The 22,207-nt window shown below is 37.9% G+C and overlaps 1 protein-coding gene, 1 long non-coding RNA gene and 1 pseudogene across 2 annotated transcripts; all 3 read left to right on the top strand.

The window, feature by feature from the left end:
• Positions 1–1,084: 1,084 nt before the first annotated feature.
• LOC148691784 (uncharacterized) lies at positions 1,085–2,588 on the top strand. The gene is made up of 2 exons (XR_015955334.1): positions 1,085–1,611; positions 2,319–2,588. It is a non-coding gene; the product is annotated as an uncharacterized LOC148691784 (long non-coding RNA).
• Positions 2,589–9,033: 6,445 nt separating this feature from the next.
• LOC137738258 (peroxidase 16) lies at positions 9,034–10,949 on the top strand. The gene is made up of 4 exons (XM_068477887.2): positions 9,034–9,306; positions 9,389–9,586; positions 9,819–9,984; positions 10,212–10,949. The coding sequence occupies exons 1-4, from the start codon at positions 9,097–9,099 to the stop codon at positions 10,616–10,618; spliced, it is 981 nt and encodes a 326-aa protein (XP_068333988.2). The 5' UTR covers positions 9,034–9,096; the 3' UTR covers positions 10,619–10,949.
• A 3,635-nt stretch (positions 10,950–14,584) lies between these two features.
• On the top strand, positions 14,585–19,999 carry LOC148691783 (uncharacterized; annotated as a pseudogene).
• The last annotated feature ends 2,208 nt before the right edge of the window (positions 20,000–22,207 follow it).

Here is a 22,207-nt window from a genome sequence, read left to right as displayed (position 1 = left end):
GGTGTGTTACAACTTTATAAGAGGCTGTTTCAATTAAAGCTCTTGCGAGAGGTAGAGGAATATTGGACTTTTTGGATGGGAAGATTGTATATGCAAAAGGTGCAAATTTCTATTTGGTTTGCAGTGAAGATCCTATTAGAAGGCAGTGGAAAGATGTCACGATTGAAGTATGAAGAAAGATCAACAACTTCAAACTATCATACACGACTCCAAATTGCAAGTGACAGAGCAATGAAGAATTATTTTCCCGGATCAAGTTGAATGAGTTGATGAAATTGGAGACGGGTTGATAGCATTTGGGCAAAAAAGATACTCATTTTGCCATTTTACACACCCATGAGAATGATGGAAAAGTTGTTTGCGTCTAACTTTCTATCTTTAAAAGCAAATGTCTGATTGAAGTATTTTGAGAACTGTTTTAAGTTTTTTTCTAGATTGAAAGAAGGCTATTAAATGGTAGTTGAATGAAAGGTTTGTTTTTATTTTTTATTTTTAATCACATTGCTCTTGACATGGAATGAATCTGAGGTGGATGAAGTGGGATTGCAAGGTTGCAGATGATTCAACTTTGTGTTCTGTTTTCTGGTTTCATAGTAGTGCTTGCAGATGTTCTTCCAATCTCAAACTGGGTTTCCCCAGTTGAGATTGAGGGGGAGTATTAAGGGTACAAGTCAACAATACAGTTAGAAATACAGTTAGTAAGTTGGTTAGTATTTGGTTAAAGTAGTTAGGCTTTCTCTTATAAAAACAGTTGTGTAACCTTCATTCTATCAATTAATACAAAAGCATATTTCTCTCTCTAAAACTCTCTGTGTTCATCTTTCTTCTCTTCATCTTTCTTCTTGATTTTCCCTTAAATTCTCAAACATTGCAATGTAGTTAACAATTGGAAGGAAGGTATTCTTGGTAAAACTAATGAAAAGGGCTTTAAAACTTTAAATTTAATATGACAAAATCCAATACCAAACTAGCCCAATAAAGCTGGCCCAAGTAAAAAAAAAATTATCGAGCTTCCGAATTTACCCCTAATGTCCAAGTCATGGCTCGTTTATTTGGTCTGTTTCCTTTATATCTTCTTCTCCGTCCAAATACCAAACCCTACCTCAATCTTCCTTCAACCACCCAGAGCCACCAAGATGCTCAAACCGCAAACAAACCTTCACCAAATTTGCAAGCACCACCCCACCCTAAAACAAACTTAAGCTGGAGCATCTCTATCCCTCCTCAATCTTCCTTCAACCACCCAGAGCCACCAAGATGCTCAAACCGCAAACAAACCTTGATTTCAGTCCATTGAAGTTGAAATTGATTGCGAAGTTGTCAAATGCATATTTCAGGCTGTTTGACTCCAACATGCTCATCAACAACACCACGACGGTGATATGCTTGGATGATTACCATTCCCTAGACATGACATGGAGGAAGAAGAAAGGAGTGAGGATGCTAGACCCGAGAGCTAACGACTTCAATCTTCTGTATAAGCAGATGAAGGGAATCAAGGAAGGGAAGGCTGTTGAGAAGCCTATTTACAACAATGTTTCTGGTCGCTTGGATCCTCATGAGCTCATCAAGTTCCCCCAAGATTCTTGTCATTGAAGGTTTACATCCAATGTAAGTGCATGTCTACTTAATTACTCATCTTAATCACTTTCATTAACTAATTAGTCACTACTTTATTATTTTTCATCACTACACATTCATGAAATCCTGGACTTGTTCTTAATTAGAATCTTTCTTCTAAAGTGATATTTTTACCCTTAATTCATCTAAATCGATTTCGTAAAATTGCACTTATTATTATTTTTTAGATGAGAGTATCCACGTAATTTAGCGAGAGTAAAACAAATCTTCTTTTATTTTTTGGATGTGGTACTCATTAATTGATAAATCCACATATGCAAACCTAGTGTTTTTTGTTCAATTCTTAATTGTTTTTATGTATCAGCTGCATGCTGCAATCATTGAACTGAATACCAGGATCTAGAATGATAACTCATTGACCAAAAAATGATGAAGATTATAACTCTAGTTGGCCACTTGCGTTGCATATAATCCTTTTAAAGATGTAGTACGTACATTTATTTACTAAACCGAATCAACTACTGTATGTAAACCATGTTCTGGTGCCTCTTTATTGACTTCTTAGTGTCTCTTGGATTCTGAGTTTGATTAAGACTTTGTAATCAATTCCATGTGTGTATAAGTTTACATTCACTATGTTGTTCATAATCATTGGTATACTAGGCTAAATTGGTAGTTTCTTAATGTTTTGGATGTGAAAATTTTTGTTTGTGGGTATTTGAAGTTTTTCATTGCAGTTGGGTGTTATGAGAGCAAAGAAGAAGTTGCCAAGAGAGAGGAGGTTATTCGGCGCATCAAGCAGGCGCCTTTTTCAAAAGGATGAGAAGCATATGTATATATAATAACATATGCAAATAAAATTGCAACTTGGACTGCTAAGGTTTAGCCTTCAAACAAAATTACAGATTTGGTGCATCCAAGTTTCAGAAATAGTGTTTTTAGTTTCATAAATAGTCAATTTTAGAAAATTTTTATCCATTTTCAGTTTCAGAAATAGCTTACTCGTTTTCAATTTCATAAATAGTATATATGTGTTGAGTTTCATAAATAGTCAGTTTCAGAAATAGTGTACCCGTCTTGAGTTTCATAAATAATTAGTTCTAGAAATAGTTTAGTACCTATGTTTAGTTTTAGAAATAGTGATAGTACCAGTGTTCAGTTTGAGAAATAGTGATAGTACATGTATTCAATTCGAGCAATAGTTATGTTTTAGTTTAAGATATAGTGATAATACCAATGCTTATTTTAAGAAATAGTGATAGTACCCGTGTTCAATTTAAGAAACAGTCAGTGTTTAGTTTTAGAAATAGTATAGTACCCATGTTCAGTTTCAGAAATAGTTAGTTTAAAAAAGGGTAAATTACACTTTCATACCTCAGGTTTGGGGTCTATTTCAATTCCTTACTACATCTTCAAAACATTTCACTTTCATACCTTAAGTACTATTTTATTTTAAAATAATATTTCCATTACATTTTCCATCTATTGATCCGTTAAATGCTGACGTGGCTACCAAATGTCTGCCATGTGGCAAATAAAATAATTTTTTTATTTTTTTTGAAAAAACATGAATTTTTTCAAAAAAAGAAAAAGAAAAAAGGGAAACCCACATTTGCATGAAGAAGAAGAGGGAGGAAGGAAGATGGGTCTGGGTGGGTGAGGAGATAGGTTAGGGTGGGTGGGGGGATGGGAGGAGGGTCGCCGGGCCCCCCGGGGGGGAGGGGGGACAGGAGGACGGTCGTCGGGGGGGGGGGGGGATGGGGGAGCGGGGTTTTGGGAATTTGAAACCCTTTTCTTCTTCTTCTTCTTCTCTGGGTCGTTGGGGGGGGGTAGGGACAATATTTTTTTTTGTTCTTTGTTCTTCAGGGTCGTTGGGGGAGGGTGGGGATGGACAATTTTTTTTTTCATTTCTTCCTCCCTCTTCTTCTTGCAGAAATGGGTTTCAAATTTATTTTTTTCCTTTTTTTGAGAAAATTTAAAAAAAATGATTTTATTTGCCGCGTGGCAGACATTTGGCAGCCACGTGGCATATATGTGGCAGCCACGTCAGCATTTAACAAATCAATGGATGGAAAATGTAACGGAGGTATTATTTTGAAATAAAATAGTACTTAAGGTATGAAAGTGAAATGTTTTGAAGATGTTGTAAGAAATTGAAATAGGCCCCAAACCTGAGGTATGAAAGTGTAATTTACCCTTTAAAAAATAATGAGGATGGTAGAGAGGGTGTGTGTATGTTTAAGAAATAGTCAGTGTTTAGTTTATAAATAGTTTATATGTGATATTTATATTAATCTAACTTTGATTCTATAAATATTTCAATAAGCATTTCAACACAATTTTGTTTTTGAATCTTCCTCAATTTAAATCCTTCTATTCAATTTTTCTAATTTGGTTTACTAGTTTATAAATTAGTAAATATGCAATTATTCTTTCTCATTTTAGTTCCTTTAATTTCATTTACAAATTTTTATACACACCATAAATGTAGTTGAAGCTCCTAAGCCCCATCACCCAAAAATAAAAAGGCATAACTTGGCCCAATTTTCCTATCGAGATTTAATCAATTTAATTTTAATTATATATGATTGCCACTTAATATTACGGTCTAGTGATATTTATCTTAACTTGTAAGTGAGAGGTCTTAGGTTTAATTCTCACCAAATGCGAATTTGAACCATATTATTGCTAGCCCATTATGAAGCTTAGCTTACTTCCCCACCCTTGTAGTGTAAAAATATTGTTTGTTAAAAATAAATAATAATAATTTTATATGATTAATGTTTTGCAAGTAAAAGAGTATATGGCTATGGGAAACAAATGAGGAATATGTTGAGTGGGTTCTAAATTTAATTACTAGAAGATAGCATATAGGATGGGAAGGAAGGAAGAACTTCTCACATCACATGGATTCAAACCAAAAACAATTTGTGCCGTGCTAAAAAATACCTGACAAGCCTCTGCTATACGCCATGCACTTTTCTCCATCGGTTTCGATTGTGTTTTCGAATTTTGTCGGAAATCGGGTTAAATGAAAGAATGTTTGAGTAAGAAGAAGAAATGAGTGAAGTTGCTGCCATTGCTTATGGTGTTTGAGATTGAACCAAAATAACCTACACTATTTATAAAATTGAACCAAAATAACTCATACTATTTTTAAAAAGAAAAGAAAACATGTAGTTAATGAACCAATTTTTCATATAGACGTAGTGCAAAAACACATTATTTCTAGAACTGAACTATTTCTTTATTATGAGTTTCCAATTTTAACCTTAACGACAAGCCTTTGACCGTTTAATCTTTGCTATGCTCTCTCCCCCGTTTCTTCATGACACGACGATGATCTCCTTTCAAAGAAGGAGAGGAGAGGATAGGATAGGAAAAGAGAGATAGTTGTCTTGTCAATCAACATTTGGATATTGCTGTCATTGTTACCTCGGATCCAGGCCGATCCAAAATGAATTGCAGGACCACCGCAAAATCGTAAAAAAAAAAAAAAAGTAGAAAACAAACGTTTGATTTTGACCAATAACACAAATTTCTTGGTGAAACCAACCCAATTACCATATTTATGATCAAATTATTGTGATACTTGTTGAAGAATTAAAGAGTGTTACTTAATTCAAACAATAATTAAGAATTATAACCTTAAAAGCACTTTAGCAAGAAAAAGAAAATAAGAAAAGAAAAACTGTACAGGTGGCGATCAATCCCAATAAAAACACATAAACAAGAGGCTAAGGATATGTTTGGCTTTTGAAGCAACCGAGGAAACTGGAACAAGAAGGAAAAAGAGAAACGGTGGCAAGGGAACTAGAAGGCTAATGGGATTGGTTGGGTTCTGCCAGGGGCAGTTTTGGAAAAAAATATTTACTGTTGATTGGGCTTTTAATTCAGTTTGTGAGTTTTTATGTTTGTAAGGTCTAGTATATGAATATTTTTGTTCTTATGGTTAAATAATAGTTTTTGATGGTTTTTATTAAATTAAAGTTAGTCTAAATCTTTTTCATTAAAGCTCTTTTTTATTTTTATTTTTTCACAGTATGTATTCTTGGTAATTAATTGGTATTACTCTTCGATTTGAATTAGTGTTTTTGCTTCTATTACAAACAAGTGGTAAATCCAAAATTTGGAAGATCGGGATGACAATTCGAAGAATGATGCATGAAAGTGGAAACTACAGTTTAAACTAATTGGGGAAGAGAAAGATGCTGATGAGGAGGCGAGTTGACAGAAGAGTTTAGAGCGGAGCCATTGTCGAAAAGACGACCGCGGAGCGTGGTAGAAGAAAGAAAGAAGTAAAAAATTGGAGGGGATCGTGGTCGTTGATGATGTCAAGGGAAGGTGTCGCGAGTGCTTGGGTGGGTTTTGGGTTCTTAGGTTTTCTTTTAGTAGAGAAATTTTAATAGGAATATAAAGAAAAAATATTTAGGTTCAAATAAAATTTCGGTACGCCAATTTGATTTAAGGGACGCAACTCTTAGCCCTGTGGCCTTTTGCGTTGTTAAATGAGAGTTGACATAAGTGCAGCAAACCGGGGTTACTTCAAGGCTCATACATACAACGTTATTATAGACAATATCAAATGAAAGTGATTATGTTTTTTAATTGAATTGTTTTTTTATTTCTAAAAATATTTAATTATACCGTTGCCAGGCATTGCCATGGATGGAATGTATGGCAATACACGTTTATTATCAACTTGTGGTAAACTCATGTTTGTAGATTGGCTTCAGCATTTAATTAATTATAAATAGCCATAAAAACAAAATTTTATGCCTCCTTTTCTGACCAATTGATTGGATTGGAGAAAATCATGTATTATTTTGTGATCCTACGGCAGCACATCCAGTAGCTTATGATTGACTTTACTAATATATATGGAACGTCGGCAACTTGGCTTTACTAAAACTAAATAATATTCCCTTGGAATATAATTATTTTCTAAAATTAATTTTATCTCTTTGTAATTATGTACTAGAATTCTATTGTTTTTGTTTCCACGTTCTCTATGAACAAACTCTCTTAAACTAGCCAAAAAATGCAACATTAATTCAGAGTGGTTGCATTGATATATCTGGATAATGGAATTAAAAATTCTCTCTCAATTTTTTTTTTAATTGGGCATTATTTTTTAGGAACACAACTTGTTATGTTAGTTTGAGGTTTTATTTAGTCCCTTCCCTTGAACCGGTCGTGGAGCTCTCTGTTAAGATTCGGGAGTTCCTTTTAGTGTTAAAATTAATGGCGGCAACTCTGCTATTTTATATATTTTAATTTTATCCTGTTTTCTCATGAAACCCTAGCTACTAATTACATTTGTAATGTTAGGTAAGTTTACAATATCCTCCTATATTTGTCTTTGCTCCAATTTCAGTCCTACTAATTTTATTACTAAAACTTGCTTTGTGGATGGGTGTGGGGTTGCTCTTTCATGTCTCTTGTGTTTAATTGCATTCGTTGCTGGAATATAGTTTGGAATCAAATGCAATCACACCTGGGAATAGAAATCCAAACGCGAATAATTTGTAGTCTATCATTTGGGGAATCGGCATTCTATTAGGATATCCATTCCTTTAATATTATTTTCTTTTCGCCAACCTTCTGATGAGATGGGTTGTCAAGTATATATATTGCATTCCGGTTCATTTCTGAAAATTAGAAAATGCAATTTTTGGAAGGTCTAAAGTAAATGAGGGCACGTTTGGTATCCTTTTTATATTTAGTCTTTGAAACTAATGAGCATTGAGTAGTTTAGCTACCATTATTACTTTTTTAAAATAAAAATATCAAATTCAAGAAGAATACAAAACAGACACTTATTAGGATCTTCAAATCTTTAATTATTGTATATACATGATGAAATTTCGTGGTTATCCACCATTGGATTAACATACAATATAGTTTCTATTGATTTCGAAATGAAAGTACTTTATATGAATTTGAATTGAATTTAAATATCAACTGTTGAATTTTGATCCAGTAGTGGTGACAAAGAACTTTCAAGGGTAATGATGAATTCAAGACTTCTCTTGGCTTATTGCAATAGAGATTAATTTAGCATAATCACCGTTTGGAGCCTGTGTAACTATTAATCATTCAAGAGGTTTTATAAATTAGTAACTCTTTTAGTTAAAGCAATTAAGAACAATATGTATACTATGGAAACAATTACGTAAATGCTAATAAACCACATAAAATGTCCACATTGAACAGCTTAAACTTATGAAAAATAAAAACCAAAATTAATAAATTCTTATCCTAATACATTTATAAACAGTGGTACATGTCCATGCTCGAGTTGATGATCATTATTTTTTTTCTTCATTTCATGTATATTTTTTCATGGCCTGCGGAGGATGAATGATGAACAATTGATGGTAGTTGGGAATTAAATTGCATTTGAGTTGGCATAAATTTGTGGTCACATTGCTGACTATCTAAAAATCCAAATGGTTCCATATTGTAATGTAGAGATAATTAGAGCAATGGCTCCTGATTTTAGCTCAATTGGAGCTTTGGTTCTTGAACTAAAAATTAGTGAATATTGGTCCTTAAACTTGTTATAATGTAAATCGATGGTCATTTTGGCTAATTATGTTAAAAGTTCTATCCGTTTTTCGTTTCCTTAAACTCTTTATTTTGGATAAAAGTTCTAACGTAGTTTACTAAAATAACTATTGTTTAGCATTATAGCAAATTTAGGAATCAATATTCACTGATTTTTTAGTTCATGAATCAAAACTTATCATTGCTCCAATTTTTTTGCATAATTTTTATAAAATGAATTGGTTGTCCTTTTAGTTGTCTAGACCCTCTTCGCCCTTAGACGCCTATTTGCCTACGTATTTTTCGCCTGTCATGATCCTACAAACCCCACACAGAGATAAAACAACTATACATCCAGTTTTCAGCCAAGTGACAAATCATTTGTCAAACCCGTATTAGCCGACCTTTGTGTTTGAATAAAATAAAAAACAAGGTTTATGTAACCACTTTCCATGTGCTAGAACATGGTACAAAATAACAACTTGGCTCTATTTAACAAGAGCAACTTATATTGCATAGGGTTCCACAATGTCATAAAAGTTGTTTCTTTATTTTTAAAGAACATTGTTTGACTCCTTATATATAACATACCATTTTTACTTTACCTATAAATCACAATTTGATACATAAAAGTAACAAGATCACAAAAAAAAAAGAAAAAAAAAAAGAAATTTCAACATATCACACTGTAATTAGTTTGAAAGAAAAATGACTCCTCAAGTACAAAAAGTCCAATATTTTCCATTTGAAACTCAAAACAAACCGGCTAATAGATAATATAATAATGCCAGGGTGTACGTCACAACAAAGGTCCAAGGACCACAGTTGTTTATTTTTAACAGCACTATGCTTTTAGTTTTTAAGTTTTAAAATCATGTCAATCTTGTATGTCCCTAATGTCATTGTATAAGTAGGTCTCGAATCCCCATAGCACAAACACTAACATCAAATTAAAGATATTAAGACATGGAAACTCGTAGTTGCATTCTCCTATCTGCTTTTCTCATCCCTTTCCTTCTTGGAACAGCTTGTGCTCAACTTAGGACAGACTTCTACAAAGGCACGTGTCCAAATCTTGAGTCCATAGTCTCTTCTGCTGTCAAAACCAAGTTCCAGCAGACTTTTGTAACTGCTCCAGCCACTTTGAGGCTCTTCTTCCACGACTGCTTCGTTCGGGTTAGTAGCTAGGTCCTTTCAAATTCCAGCTTTCGGTTTGCCAAGTTTACATGTGTTTAATGTGTTGCCTTTATTGGTACAGGGTTGTGATGCTTCAGTGTTGATTCAGTCACCAACTAATCAGGGCGAGAAGGATCACCCTGATAACCTTTCGCTTGCTGGAGATGGATTTGACACTGTGATCAAAGCCAAGGCAGCGGTTGATAGCGATCCTAACTGCGAAAACAAGGTTTCATGTGCAGATATTCTTGCTCTGGCTACTAGAGATGTTGTACAGCTGGTATAAAATTCTCCTTTTACCGTTATTAATTTGATTAGTTTTTCTTTAAATTTAATTAGTATCTGCTGTCATCATAGTTGGACAGAAGCCAAATAAGCTTTTTAAATTTAACCTAACGCTTGAGAATAAAGTTAGTCTAACTACTACCATTATGTAATTAGTTAATGATTAATCGTTATCTTATTTGAATAATCTTATCCTACGTTTTGTCTAATGCACATATTTCAAGCAGGCTGGGGGACCATCTTATACAGTTGAACTGGGTAGGCGTGATGGAAAGGTATCTACTATGGCTAGTGTTCAGAGACGCCTTCCTTCCCCTACTTTCAATCTAGACCAGCTTAACAGCATGTTTACCTCTCATGGTCTCTCCCAGACTGACATGGTTGCATTATCAGGTAGTCTTCTTCTATTTGCCAGTGATTCCTAAGATCTTTTTAGGGTTACCATTATTTTTATCTCTAATTTGTCGTGATGTTATCTTTTTCCTATTTATGTTGTTAGACTGTGAATCTACCACCGCATGCTAAAACAACACTTCTGATCAAAGATTTAGATTGACAATCATGCAAGAAAACATGCTGATAACGAAAAGTGTTTTTTCTAACTTGCATGCTTTTGTTAGGTGCGCACACACTTGGTTTCTCTCATTGCGGCCGTTTTTCCAAGAGAATCTACAGCTTCAGCAGCAAAACCCGTATTGATCCGACACTCGATCCAGCTTATGCATTGCAGCTTCGACAGATGTGTCCAACTCGAGTGGATCCCAGAATTGCCATTAACATGGACCCAACCACACCTCGAGCATTTGACAATGTTTACTTCCAGAATCTTCAGCAAGGAAAGGGTCTGTTCACCTCTGATCAGATACTGTTTACAGATACAAGAACAAGGGCAACCGTCAACCAATTTGCATCAAGTAATGCAGCTTTTAATCAAGCTTTTATACAAGCCATGACTAAGTTAGGCAGAATTGGAGTTCTGACGGGCAATCAAGGCGAGATTCGGCGAGACTGCACTCGTCCAAACTAGAATGGATTAAACTGGATAGCTTCAACTGGATAATCTCTCGAAAAACTATTTTTATATTGATTGAATTTTTTTTTTTGTGTTATTATGGGGGTGTAAAACTTCGTTATGTATAGTCACAATGTTTGAGTGTGAGAGTAACTCATCAGCTTCAGGATACAATTAGCAGTTAGTTGGCAGATGGAAACGTATCACTTTTTTCATTTCGTAGAAAAGCTCTGCTTGATTAGCTGTGCAAGAAATCTTCAAGTTGCTGGAATAATGCATTTTTAGCAGTTAATTTAAATGAAATACTTGAAGACGGAAATAAAAAAAATAATTTTATTTGGTGCCACATGGTCATAGAATATATTGTTTGTTAGCTACTGGACAGGTCTCTTTTACTGTCATTCAAATTCAGAAAGAATCAGTCGGATGATTATATAAATCCCTGTGATGCAAATGCATCTGCAAAACAATCAACACCTTAGGTCAAGGCCCAGAGCCTCACGCGTCCACAATGAATTGGGTTTGGGGGGGGGGGGGTGCTTCGGTCGAAGAACCTTTGAGGGAAAAAGTGTTTAGAGAAATTTGGAGAATTTTAGAAGAGAATTGGACTTGGGTTTTTAGGAGAAATGAGAACTATTTATAAGGGTGTGGCCGACCCCAATTTGGAGAAAAGGGGTCCGGCTACTTATTATGTCAAAATAATATCTCACAATCAATTAGAAAATTAATTAATTAATTTTGGTAATTAATCCTAATTTGAAAAGAATAAATAGGGGTTACCTTGTGGGGTGGATTTGATGAGGTTGATGAAATAGGTTTTGAATAAATACCTATTTTGTTCATCTTTGACCTTGATTGAATCGTTATTGTCTACTTCTTGCACGCGGGAGCTCCAGTGTGCCTCGAGGGTAATTTTGACTTTTTCACCCAAGAATCCACGTATCGCCTCCATATTTTTCTTGATTATTTTTGGCTCCACAAATACCCTACACCTGTTGGGCTGCTCGCAGAAAAGGGCAACAGGTGTAGAGATCTTCTTGCTTTAGGAAACATAGGTTGCTTCCTATTTTGATGTAGATTTCCTCTTTAATTGGAAATTAGATCTTTCTAGGAAAGGGAAATAAATTACTTCTAAAGTCTATTTAAGTCTACCTTAAGTAGATTAGTAAATCAAATTTAGAGAGCAATTTATTCTACCCTACAAGAGAGAGAGAGGTAGAGGATATTTATTCCCCCACCCCTAGCAAAGGACTGTCTTTCGTTACCTTCTTTGTCTTCACACCGCATCAAGGTAAAAAAAAAAATTAATTTTTCCTTGTCTTCATAGTTTTTGGGAGCCTCGAGGCTTGAAATTTGGGTTGACGGGTGATAGGAGCATATTTAAGCAACTTAGTTGGCTTGTTCTTGTGCATTTACGTTGTTATTTCTTAGTTCTTTAAGTCTTTTAAGTTATTTTCGTATGTTTTTAGGTTCTAAGGGCTAAAGGAGCAAAGAAGTGCATTTTGGAGCCTTTTGGAGCACTTTTAGGCTAAGGATGGATAGCTTATGTTTGGAGCAAAAGGAATGGACGAAATTGAAGACCTAATTGAGTTAGGATTCCTAATCACAAGAGGATTCCTAATCACAAGAGGATTCCTAATCAAATGAGGAATCCTAGTCAAAGAAGGTTTCCTACTTGAAGTAGGAAAGTTAAGCCAAGGTGTCCTATTTTGGTTTAATCTTTCCTAATCCTTAAAGACTCCATGTTCAGCAATATCAAGGACTCCTACCTATTCTAGGTCACAAAACAATGTCCCTTGCAACATTAAAGCCCTTGCCGTGTGTCCCTTGGTGTTTCCCTTCCTTGCCGTGCAAGGAAGGGCCTTGTTTCCTGTTTTAAACCACTTAAACACCTTCCTTTTTCATATCAAGCTTAGCCATAACTCACATACCCTTTTATATTCCAAAGTTCTTGCCTAATTTCAGAAATAAATGACATTCCCCTTTTCACAATTGACTGCCGCAAGTCACTTCCCCTTTCCTTCAATTTCTGAATTTGTGTTTCCTATTCTTGAAGGATTTAGAGTTATTTCCTTTCCTAAACTAAGTAATAAAGCCTTAGGATTCTTTCTTCCTTATAAAAACCCCTATGCCGCACCTTTATGACCCTAATCCCCCTTCCACACAACCTGCCTTCATTCACAGAAAATCACATCCTTTGCCGCAGCCTTTCCAGCTTTCCCCCTTCATAAAACAATCAGCCACACTTCCACATGCATTCCCTCTTTAATCATTCACTCCCTAGCTGTCATTCCACATGCATTCCCTCTTTAATCATTCAACCACACTCTCTCCCACATATTCACTCCCATTTCTCTCCCATTAATCCTTTTGTGACGTGCATAACATTCCCATTTCCAGCTTTCCCTCTTCATAAAACAATCAGCCACACTTCCACATGCATTCCCTCTTTAATCATTCACTCCCTAGCTGTCATTCCACATGCATTCCCTCTTTAATCATTCAGCCACCTATAAATAAACATCCTTGTTGCAGCCACAAACCATTCATTCATACACACTTCACACCATCACAACCCTTGTGTGCCGTGCACTCCCATTCCACATTCCAGCTTTCCTACAACCTGGCAGAACCACTCCAACCACTCCCCATCCCTCCAAAACACTACCCTACCATCACACATCCATTCCTCCATACAAATACCACCCCAAAACCTGTCCTTAGACCTTGTGCCACAACAAAGAGGAGGAGAAGAGGGCCTAAGTGTTCATACAATTCAAGTTTGAGTTGTTGGAATTTTTAGGTGTTTTCTCTCCTTGATTTCAATGGTTAAATTTACTTATCTTTGTCTTGTACGTATGAGGAACTAAACCCCCCTTGGCTAGGGGGGGATTTGAAACCATGATCATGCTTGCTATATGATTTGATTACCTCTAATTGCGTTTCATAAGTTGTGAATTCAATTTACTTATCTATTTGAATTAAACTGATTTGTGTATGTTGGTTGAGAGTGCACGCTTAATTATCATGCGTAAATCTAATGCTAGGATATAAGGAAGTTTCTCCTAATCGTTACAAACTTATATTCACAAGTAGTAAAAGTTGAGGACCTCAATTGCGTTAAGTAAATTCTTGGCATAAGTTTCATGCAATTCATAGTAACGAATGCTTCGTCAATGCTTATGGTTTTCAAAGAACTTAATGATTCTTGCTTGTATCTCTATTATGCAATTCATGTAGGGAACTTGTGGGGAATGCTTTGGGTTGTCGTATGCAATCATCCAATTCAATAACGTTAGGAAAATCTGAGGGTTAATTAGTGCAATTCACGGTTAATCTGGGGCGTTGAGAATTCATGGGTTATTGAAAAGCAATTAGAAATCGTTTTGTGTGCAAGTATGGCATGTGTGGAGATGAACCCCTTAGCTATTCCATCATCTATTGATTCATCACAATTTGTCTTACAATCTGTTTTCTTTACAATCTGTCCATTTAATTTAATTTCGTCCAAACACAATCCCCCCATATTTTGTTAAGTCTTAGTCATTACAAGCTATCTTACTTTGTGTTTTTAAGTATTTGGAGTCTTGTGGACTTGTTTTGAGTTTTTGATTGAGTTAAGTGTTTTAAAGGTTAGTTTTATTTATTTGAGTCAGTTTAAAGTGTTTAGCACCCCTAGTTAATCCTCGGTTAGAACGATCCCTACTTACATCATTACTACAATTGTCACAAATAGGGTTTAATTTGTGTGTCACATTCGTAACGCATCAAATTTTGGCGCCGTTGCCGGGGATTAGCAAAGTTGCTAATCCCTTGTCTGGAGTCTTGTTTAAATTGTTTGGTTTCTGTTTTGTTTTAAATTTTGCACCGTGTGTATGTGTTTTGTTTTTGTGCCGTGTGTGGCAACTTATTTTCTTACTTGTGCCGAGTCTATTAAGTTGGTTACTTATCTTGTTTGCTCTTGTGTGTAGGTACTAGTTTATGACCCGTAGCTCACAACCTGTTCATGAGCATATCTCCGACTTTGACTGCGATTTCGAGAGGACTTTGAGAAGGAACAAGAAATTGCAAGAGTTTAATCCTCCTAGTCCCGAACCTGAAGTAGAAAAGCAAGAAGTTGAGGTTGAAGAGGAGGCCACGGCAAAGTTTGAAGAGGAAGTACCAACCATGGCAGCGGACAATCGAACCATCAAGGAGCTTTCTGCCTCGGGTTTGGCCAATGCAGCCCCTCTTTGCATCCAATACCCCAATGCAGCCCCTGAGAAGACCGATGAGTTTGAGTTGAAGTCCAGTTTGCTACATCATATACCCAAGTTCCATGGGTTATCAATGGAGGACCCCAATAAGCATTTAAAGGAGTTCGAAGTAGTATGCTCAAGTATGACACCGGTGAATGTGGACAACAACATATTGAAGATGAAGGCTTTTCCTTTTTCTTTGTTGGAGAAGGCCAAGGATTGGTTGTATGAGTTGGCTCCCGGAACTGTCACATCATGGGAGAGTATGAAGCGAGCCTTCTTGGAGAAGTTCTTTCCGACATCACGAGTCATTCTTCTTCGCAAAAAGATTAGTGGAATTCAACAAAGCCTAGGTGAATCTTTTCCAACTTATTATGAACGTTTTAAAACTCTTGTTGCTTCATGACCACAGCACCAAATGAAGGAGGAGCTACTTCTTCAATATTTTTACGAAGGTCTTTTACCACTTGAACGGCAAATGTTGGATGCATCCGCAGGAGGAGCTCTAGTGGACAAGACACCCAGGGATGCCAAAACTCTCATTGCTAATCGAGCACTCAATGCACAACAATATAAAGGTGTTGGGCAGAGAGACACCCCACGGCCACATCATGTAAATGAGGTAAGTTCTATTTCTGAGTTACAATCCCAAATGGCTAACCTTACGTCTATGTTGTCGCAGTTTGTTGAAGGCCCCAGAGCGCAAGGAGCTACAATCTGTGGTGTATGCTCCATTCAAGGACACCAATCTGATCAATGCCCTCAATTAATTGAGAATGGAGGGTGGGAATCTGCCAATGCCGTGGGTTATGGGAATCAAAACCAACCAAGGGGTGATCCTTTCTCCAATACTTACAATCAAGGATGGCGTGACCACCCAAATTTCAGATGGAGAGATGCACAACAACCTGCCCAACAAAGTGGATTCCGACAACCCCCGGGTTTCTTTCCAAGGCCAATGGCACCACAACCACCTCCTCAAGCACAATCATCCCAAACCAACTCAGGTACGTCTATGAATGATGATAAAACATATCAATTATTAACCACAATGGCACAGGGAATGCAGAACCAAGCAAAAGAGGTTAATGAGCTAAAGAAGCAAATGGGACAAATGGCCGAATTTTTGGGACAATTTCGTGAAAATGGTAAGTTACCAAGCACTACGGTGGTCAATCTAAAGGGTGGTTTCGAATCTGCAAAAGCTATCACCCTAAGAAGTGGAAAAGAAGTGGGAAGCAAAGCACATGAATCTGCCCAAAACAAGGAAGATGAGAAGATACAAATTGAAGAAGATGAGCAATCCTACCTCACGGCAAGTGTAGCACCACCCAAGCCGCAACCATCTAAGCCTTCCCATTCGTCCATCTCAGGTAATGTTGTCCCAAATGTTGTGATTTCGAACACTAATCTGCCCAATGTTCCTTTCCCTCGCAGATTTGCACAATCGAAGAAGGAAGAAAGCGAAAAGGACATTTTGGATACCTTTCGAAAAGTCCAAGTAAACATTCCTTTACTTGATGCCATTAAGCAAGTGCCTAGGTATGCAAAGTTTTTAAAAGAGTTATGCACAACTAGGAAAAGAATTTCAAACAAGGAAGTTGTGAAAGTAAGTGAAAATGTATCTGCGGTTTTGCAACGAAAGTTACCTCCAAAGTGTAAGGATCCAGGGAGCTTTACTATTCCATGCATAATTGGAAACACTAGATTTGAACAATGCATGTTAGATTTAGGTGCTTCTATTAATGTCATGCCATATTCCATTTATGCATCTATGAACCTTGGTGAGTTAAAACAAGATGGCATTATAATTCAATTGGCCGATCGTTCTAACGCTTATCCCAAGGGAGTCTTTGAGGATGTTTTAGTGCAAGTCAATCATCTTATTTTTCCTGCAGATTTTTATGTCTTAGAAATGGAGGATTCGAGCCATGCTCCATCATTGCCAATCTTGCTAGGCCGTCCATTCATGAAAACAGCGAGAACAAAGATAGACGTGTTTACGGGAACATTAACCATGGAGTTTGATGGGGACATTATTAATTTTAATCTTTTTGAAACCATTAAATATCCAATTGAGGACCATTCTTGTTTTGCTATTGACATTGTGGATTCGTTGGCACAGGTACATTTGGATCAAATGAACGAAGATGCACTCGATGTAGCCTTAGTGCACGGCATAGGAGCAAGAAATGAGGGTGAGGGAATTCTTGCAACCCACGGCATGCAATCTGACCATATCGCCGTGCCCGCTTGTGGTGAAGTGATTGAAATGGTTGCTGCCCTCGAGTCATTGCCCTCACACTCTGGTAAGTCTCCACTCTCAATTTTGGATTCGGTTTTGACTAACAAGTTACTTCCATCAATTGTGCAGCCACCTACACTTGAGTTAAAGCTTTTACCTAGTCACTTGAAGTATGTTTTCTTGGGAGAAGATCAAACACTACCCGTCATCATATCAAGCTCACTCACGGCCCAAGAAGAAGACAAGTTGATAAGGGTGTTAAAGGAGCACAAATCTGCCATTGGATGGACCTTGGCGGATATCAAAGGCATTAGTCCCACCACGTGCATGCATCGCATCCTTTTGGAGGAGGGAGCCAAGCCATCTCGTGAAGCTCAACGTCGCCTTAATCCACCCATGTTGGAAGTAGTGAAAAAGGAGGTTATAAAATTGCTTGATTGTGGTGTTATATATCCTATTTTTGATAGTCGTTGGGTGTCACCTGTGCAGGTTGTTCCAAAGAAGTCCGGAGTCATGGTGGTGAAGAATGAAGAACAAGAGCTTATACCCACTCGTGTTGTGACCGGTTGGCGTGTTTGTATTGATTACAGGAAGCTAAATGCCGCAACAAGGAAAGATCACTTCCCTTTGCCATTCATTGATCAAATGCTTGAAAGGTTAGCCGGTCATTCTTTTTATTGCTTTCTTGATGGTTATTCGGGATATAATCAAATTGTCATAGCGCCGGATGATCAAGAAAATACCACCTTTACTTGTCCATTTGGTACTTTTGCATATCGTCGTATGCCATTTGGTTTATGCAATGCACCAGCCACTTTTCAACGATGCATGGTAAGTATATTCTCAGATTATGTTGAAAAGATAATTGAAGTATTTATGGACGATTTTAGTGTCTTTGGGGACTCATTTGATGATTGCTTGCATAATCTTACTTTAATCTTGAAAAGATGCGTGGAAACTAACCTTGTTTTAAATTGGGAAAAATGTCATTTTATGGTTAAACAAGGCATAGTTTTGGGTCATATCATCTCTGAAAAAGGAATTGAAGTTGATAAGTCTAAAATAGATCTTGTACGTTACTTACCCTCTCCTACTTCGGTTAGAGAGGTTCGTTCTTTTCTTGGCCATGCAGGATTCTATAGGCGATTTATCAAGGATTTCTCCAAGATTGCACAACCCTTATGCCGTCTCCTACAAAAAGAAGTGACGTTTGAGTTCAACGAGGAGTGTGAGAAGGCATTCAAGCTTCTCAAACACAAGCTTACCACGGCACCTATCATCCTTCCACCTGATTGGACGTTGCCTTTCGAGCTCATGTGTGATGCATCCGATTATGCAATAGGGGCTGTTTTGGGTCAAAGGAAGAATAAGCAATCCCACGCCATCTACTATGCTTCTAGGACCTTGAATGATGCTCAACTAAACTATTCTACCACGGAAAAAGAACTTCTTGCCGTTGTGTTTGCTTTAGATAAGTTTCGTTCATATTTACTTGGCACTAAAGTGATTGTATTTTCTGACCATGCAGCTCTTAGGTACTTATTCACTAAAAAGGAGGCTAAACCACGGCTCATTAGATGGATGCTTCTTCTCCAAGAGTTTGATATTGAAATTCGAGACAAGAAAGGGAGTGAGAACGTAGTGGCTGACCATTTAAGTCGTTTGGTGTGCAATGAGGACTCCCTACCCATCCAAGAGACTTTCCCTGATGAGCAATTGCTGTCCATTAAGGTATGTGAACCTTGGTATGCCGATTTGGTCAATTTTTTGGTGTCAAAACGTGTTCCAAGTACCCTAGCTAGGCACCAACGTGATCAGTTAAAGAAAGAGGCACGGTTTTATGTATGGGATGACCCATATTTGTGGAAGTTTTGTGCAGATCAGATTGTGCGTCGTTGTGTGCATGATTGTGAGTTTAATTCGATTCTAACCTTTTGTCATACTTATGCATGTGGAGGGCACTTTGGCACACAACGCACGGCCCTCAAAGTGTTACAATGTGGATTTTATTGGCCTAGTATTTTTAAGGATGCGAGAATGTTTTGCTTAACATGTGATAAATGCCAAAGAATGGGTGGTATTAGTGCAAGGGACCAAATGCCGCAGGTTTCTATCCTAAATGTTGAAATTTTTGATGTTTGGGGTATTGACTTTATGGGTCCCTTTCCATCATCATATGGTTTTATGTATATTTTGCTTGCGGTTGATTATGTGTCGAAGTGGGTGGAAGCAAAAGCCACCCGGACTAATGATTCTAAAGTGGTTGCAAATTTTATTAGAACTAACATTTTTGCAAGGTTTGGCATGCCACGAGTGATCATTAGTGATGGAGGGTCCCATTTTTGCAACCGGACCATTGAGGCATTATTGAGGAAATACAGTGTCAACCATAGGGTTTCTACACCTTACCATCCTCAAACAAATGGCCAAGCCGAGGTTTCCAACCGAGAGATCAAGCAAATCCTAGAAAAGACCGTTGGGCCAACAAGAAAGGATTGGAGTTTACGGTTAGATGATGCACTTTGGGCGTATCGTACGGCATACAAAACCCCCATTGGGATGTCCCCTTTTCGACTTGTCTATGGCAAGGCGTGCCATCTTCCCGTGGAGTTGGAGCATAAAGCTCTTTGGGCCGTCAAGAAGTTCAACATGCACTTAGATGAAGCGGGAAGTTATAGGAAATTCCAATTGAATGAGCTTGATGAAATACGGCACGAGGCGTACGAGAATGCAAGCATTTACAAGCAAAAGACCAAAGCTTTCCATGACAACATGATCCGTGGGAAATCCTTCTCCATTGGGCAGAAAGTGCTATTGTTCAATTCCCGTTTACGTTTGTTTCCCGGTAAGTTACGTTCCAAGTGGATTGTACCGTTTGTTATTACTAATGTTTTTGTTCATGGTGCAGTCTAAATCCAAAGCTTGAAAACGGGACATGAATTTAAGGTGAACGGGCATCGTTTGAAGCCCTATTATGAGAACTTTGTGGAGCACACCGTGGATGACACCCCCTTGGGTGCCGTGGGCTCCAATCTGGAGTGATTGGGTTCTTCGTCCGGCTGCAAGACGTAAAAGAAAGCGCTACTTGGGAGGCAACCCAATACACTGAATAAAATAAAGCATGTTCATTGATCTCCGAGAAAGTACAAGTGAGTACAAAAAAAAAAAAAAAAAAAAAAAGAGAGAAAGATGGAGCCTTCACAAAGGTTGTTTACGTGAAGCCCCACTACTTGGCAAAACTCCAGGAGCGGGAGGCATCGAAGATAGATCATTCGAGGCCTCAATACTTGGTGGAACGCTAGATGACGCAGGAAAAAGGTGCCTCTGGAAGAAAGCCGCAAGCCTTTGACGGTCACTTTGAATTCGACCTTCAGATTCTTGCAGCTGATCAAGCTTCCTCTTCATGCTTGTCGAATAATTATTTGCAAGCACGTGCAAACCTCTATTCTCGTGCTTAAGCTGTTTGATCTCTTGCTTAAGATTTTCCACCTCCGCCATCAATGATTCAACTTGACGGGATCGAGCAAGTAAGCGTTGACCCATGTTGGACACAGAGCCCGCACACTGAACACTGAGAGCTAGGGACTCTTGAACGGCCAACTCATCGGACCGTCCTGAAAGCAGCCTACTATCTTTAGGAGTGAGGAGGTTCCTAGCTACTATCGTAGCTGTTGTTGCATCCGTCATCATAGAGTCTTCACCTGTAAGAGGGCCATTAGAAGATAAGAAAGACGGGCACCATACATTACCCTGACGCGGTGCACCTGTATCACTGCCGAGACTCAAATCTAAGCAAATGTTAGATGGGTTAGCCATTTTCAAAAATGTTAAAAGAGAAGGGATGGATGGAGTAAAATCTCAAAGGGCCGGAGACGATTTTCACGGATGGGCAATCTTTAAAGTATGCATGTTAGAGGTGATCGACACCTCTATAAAAGGAAAGGCGACACAACCACCGATTCAAAAAAATTGAAGAGACACCACTCTTCAAATCTTAAAAGCCGGATTTTCCTGCGTAAAGTTCGTCAACACTCTTCAGACACAATCTCGGCTTTTCAGATAACGCATGCAACTTTGTCAAAAGATCTCTGACAAAGTTGAAAACGCGTGGAGGTCATTATCCCAACTACGCACTTTTGCCGACAAGCGTGGGTGACAAAGCCGCAATCTCGGCTTTTCAGATAACGTGTGCAACTTTGTCAAAGATCTCACACTTTTGCCGATAAGCGTGGGTGACAAAGCCGCATCCACACTACTACTTGCCATTACAATTCCTATATACGTCAACATTCATGGCAAGGCATACATCCAAAAACGCATGACTTTTCTTCTCGGCCGAGAATGTAGCTGCAACCAAACCTCTCAACATGCTCAGTTTTCTTCTTCCCTTGAGAACACCTATTCAACCATTGATGTACCCCCAAAGAAGATATCAGATGCCTGGAGTACAGATGAGGCAGGAGGAAAAGGTAGATCGAAGCATGTGGAGACAAGCGCAACAAATATATGTGCTGATTCATTCGCTGCTTCTTAAAAAGCAAAAGTATCTCATATCATCAAGGGCGAAAGCAAAGGTATCTCATATCATGCTCTGTCCCTGTCTTTTCCTTTGTCCTTGTTCTTACTCGCATGGCAAAGTGAAAGAGAGCAATCAGCCGGCACTTGGAGTCAGTCTTCCGATCTGGAACCGACTACCTGGAATCTATTCCCTGGTTGCTTACCTAGCGTTGCTCTCGAGTAGTCATCTTCAACGGTTGATACACTTCCAGAGAAGGGATCACATCTGCTTGGAGAACAGCTAAGACGAGTGACAATGAAACATCAATCTTGGGGATCGTCAGCAAACGCAACAACTGCATATGCTGAGTTATCCTCTAACCCTCTTCAATACGAATTGGAAAGATTGAACAAAGAAACAGGTCATCACCTCCACCTCGTGCTTGCCTGCCATGTGTCTGAATCCTGAAACCGCTCATGGTACTATTTTCACTCAAGATCAAGCGCCAATGAAATCACCAAGGAGAAGATGGAATTTACACTCCATAACCAGATTTGCGTCCCTAAACTCTTCTCTTTGTTATTTACATTCTGCCATGTTTAGTATGTTTAGTTGCTGTTTAT

This window comes from Pyrus communis, chromosome 13, assembly GCF_041283825.1.
Source record: "Pyrus communis isolate YQ-2024b chromosome 13, ASM4128382v1, whole genome shotgun sequence".
NCBI classification, from domain to species: domain Eukaryota; kingdom Viridiplantae; phylum Streptophyta; class Magnoliopsida; order Rosales; family Rosaceae; genus Pyrus; species Pyrus communis.
This window is presented reverse-complemented; position numbering and strand designations above follow the sequence as displayed.

What these genes read in the sequence shown, in the direction of transcription:
- LOC137738258 (XM_068477887.2), top strand. Translation starts at nt 9,097, where the DNA reads ATGGAAACTCGTAGTTGCATTCTCCTATCTGCTTTTCTCATCCCTTTC. An exon ending in TCCACGACTGCTTCGTTCGG is followed by an intron (nt 9,307 to 9,388) that starts GTTAGTAGCTAG and finishes TTATTGGTACAG; the next exon opens with GGTTGTGATGCTTCAGTGTT. An exon ending in TGACATGGTTGCATTATCAG is followed by an intron (nt 9,985 to 10,211) that starts GTAGTCTTCTTC and finishes TGCTTTTGTTAG; the next exon opens with GTGCGCACACACTTGGTTTC.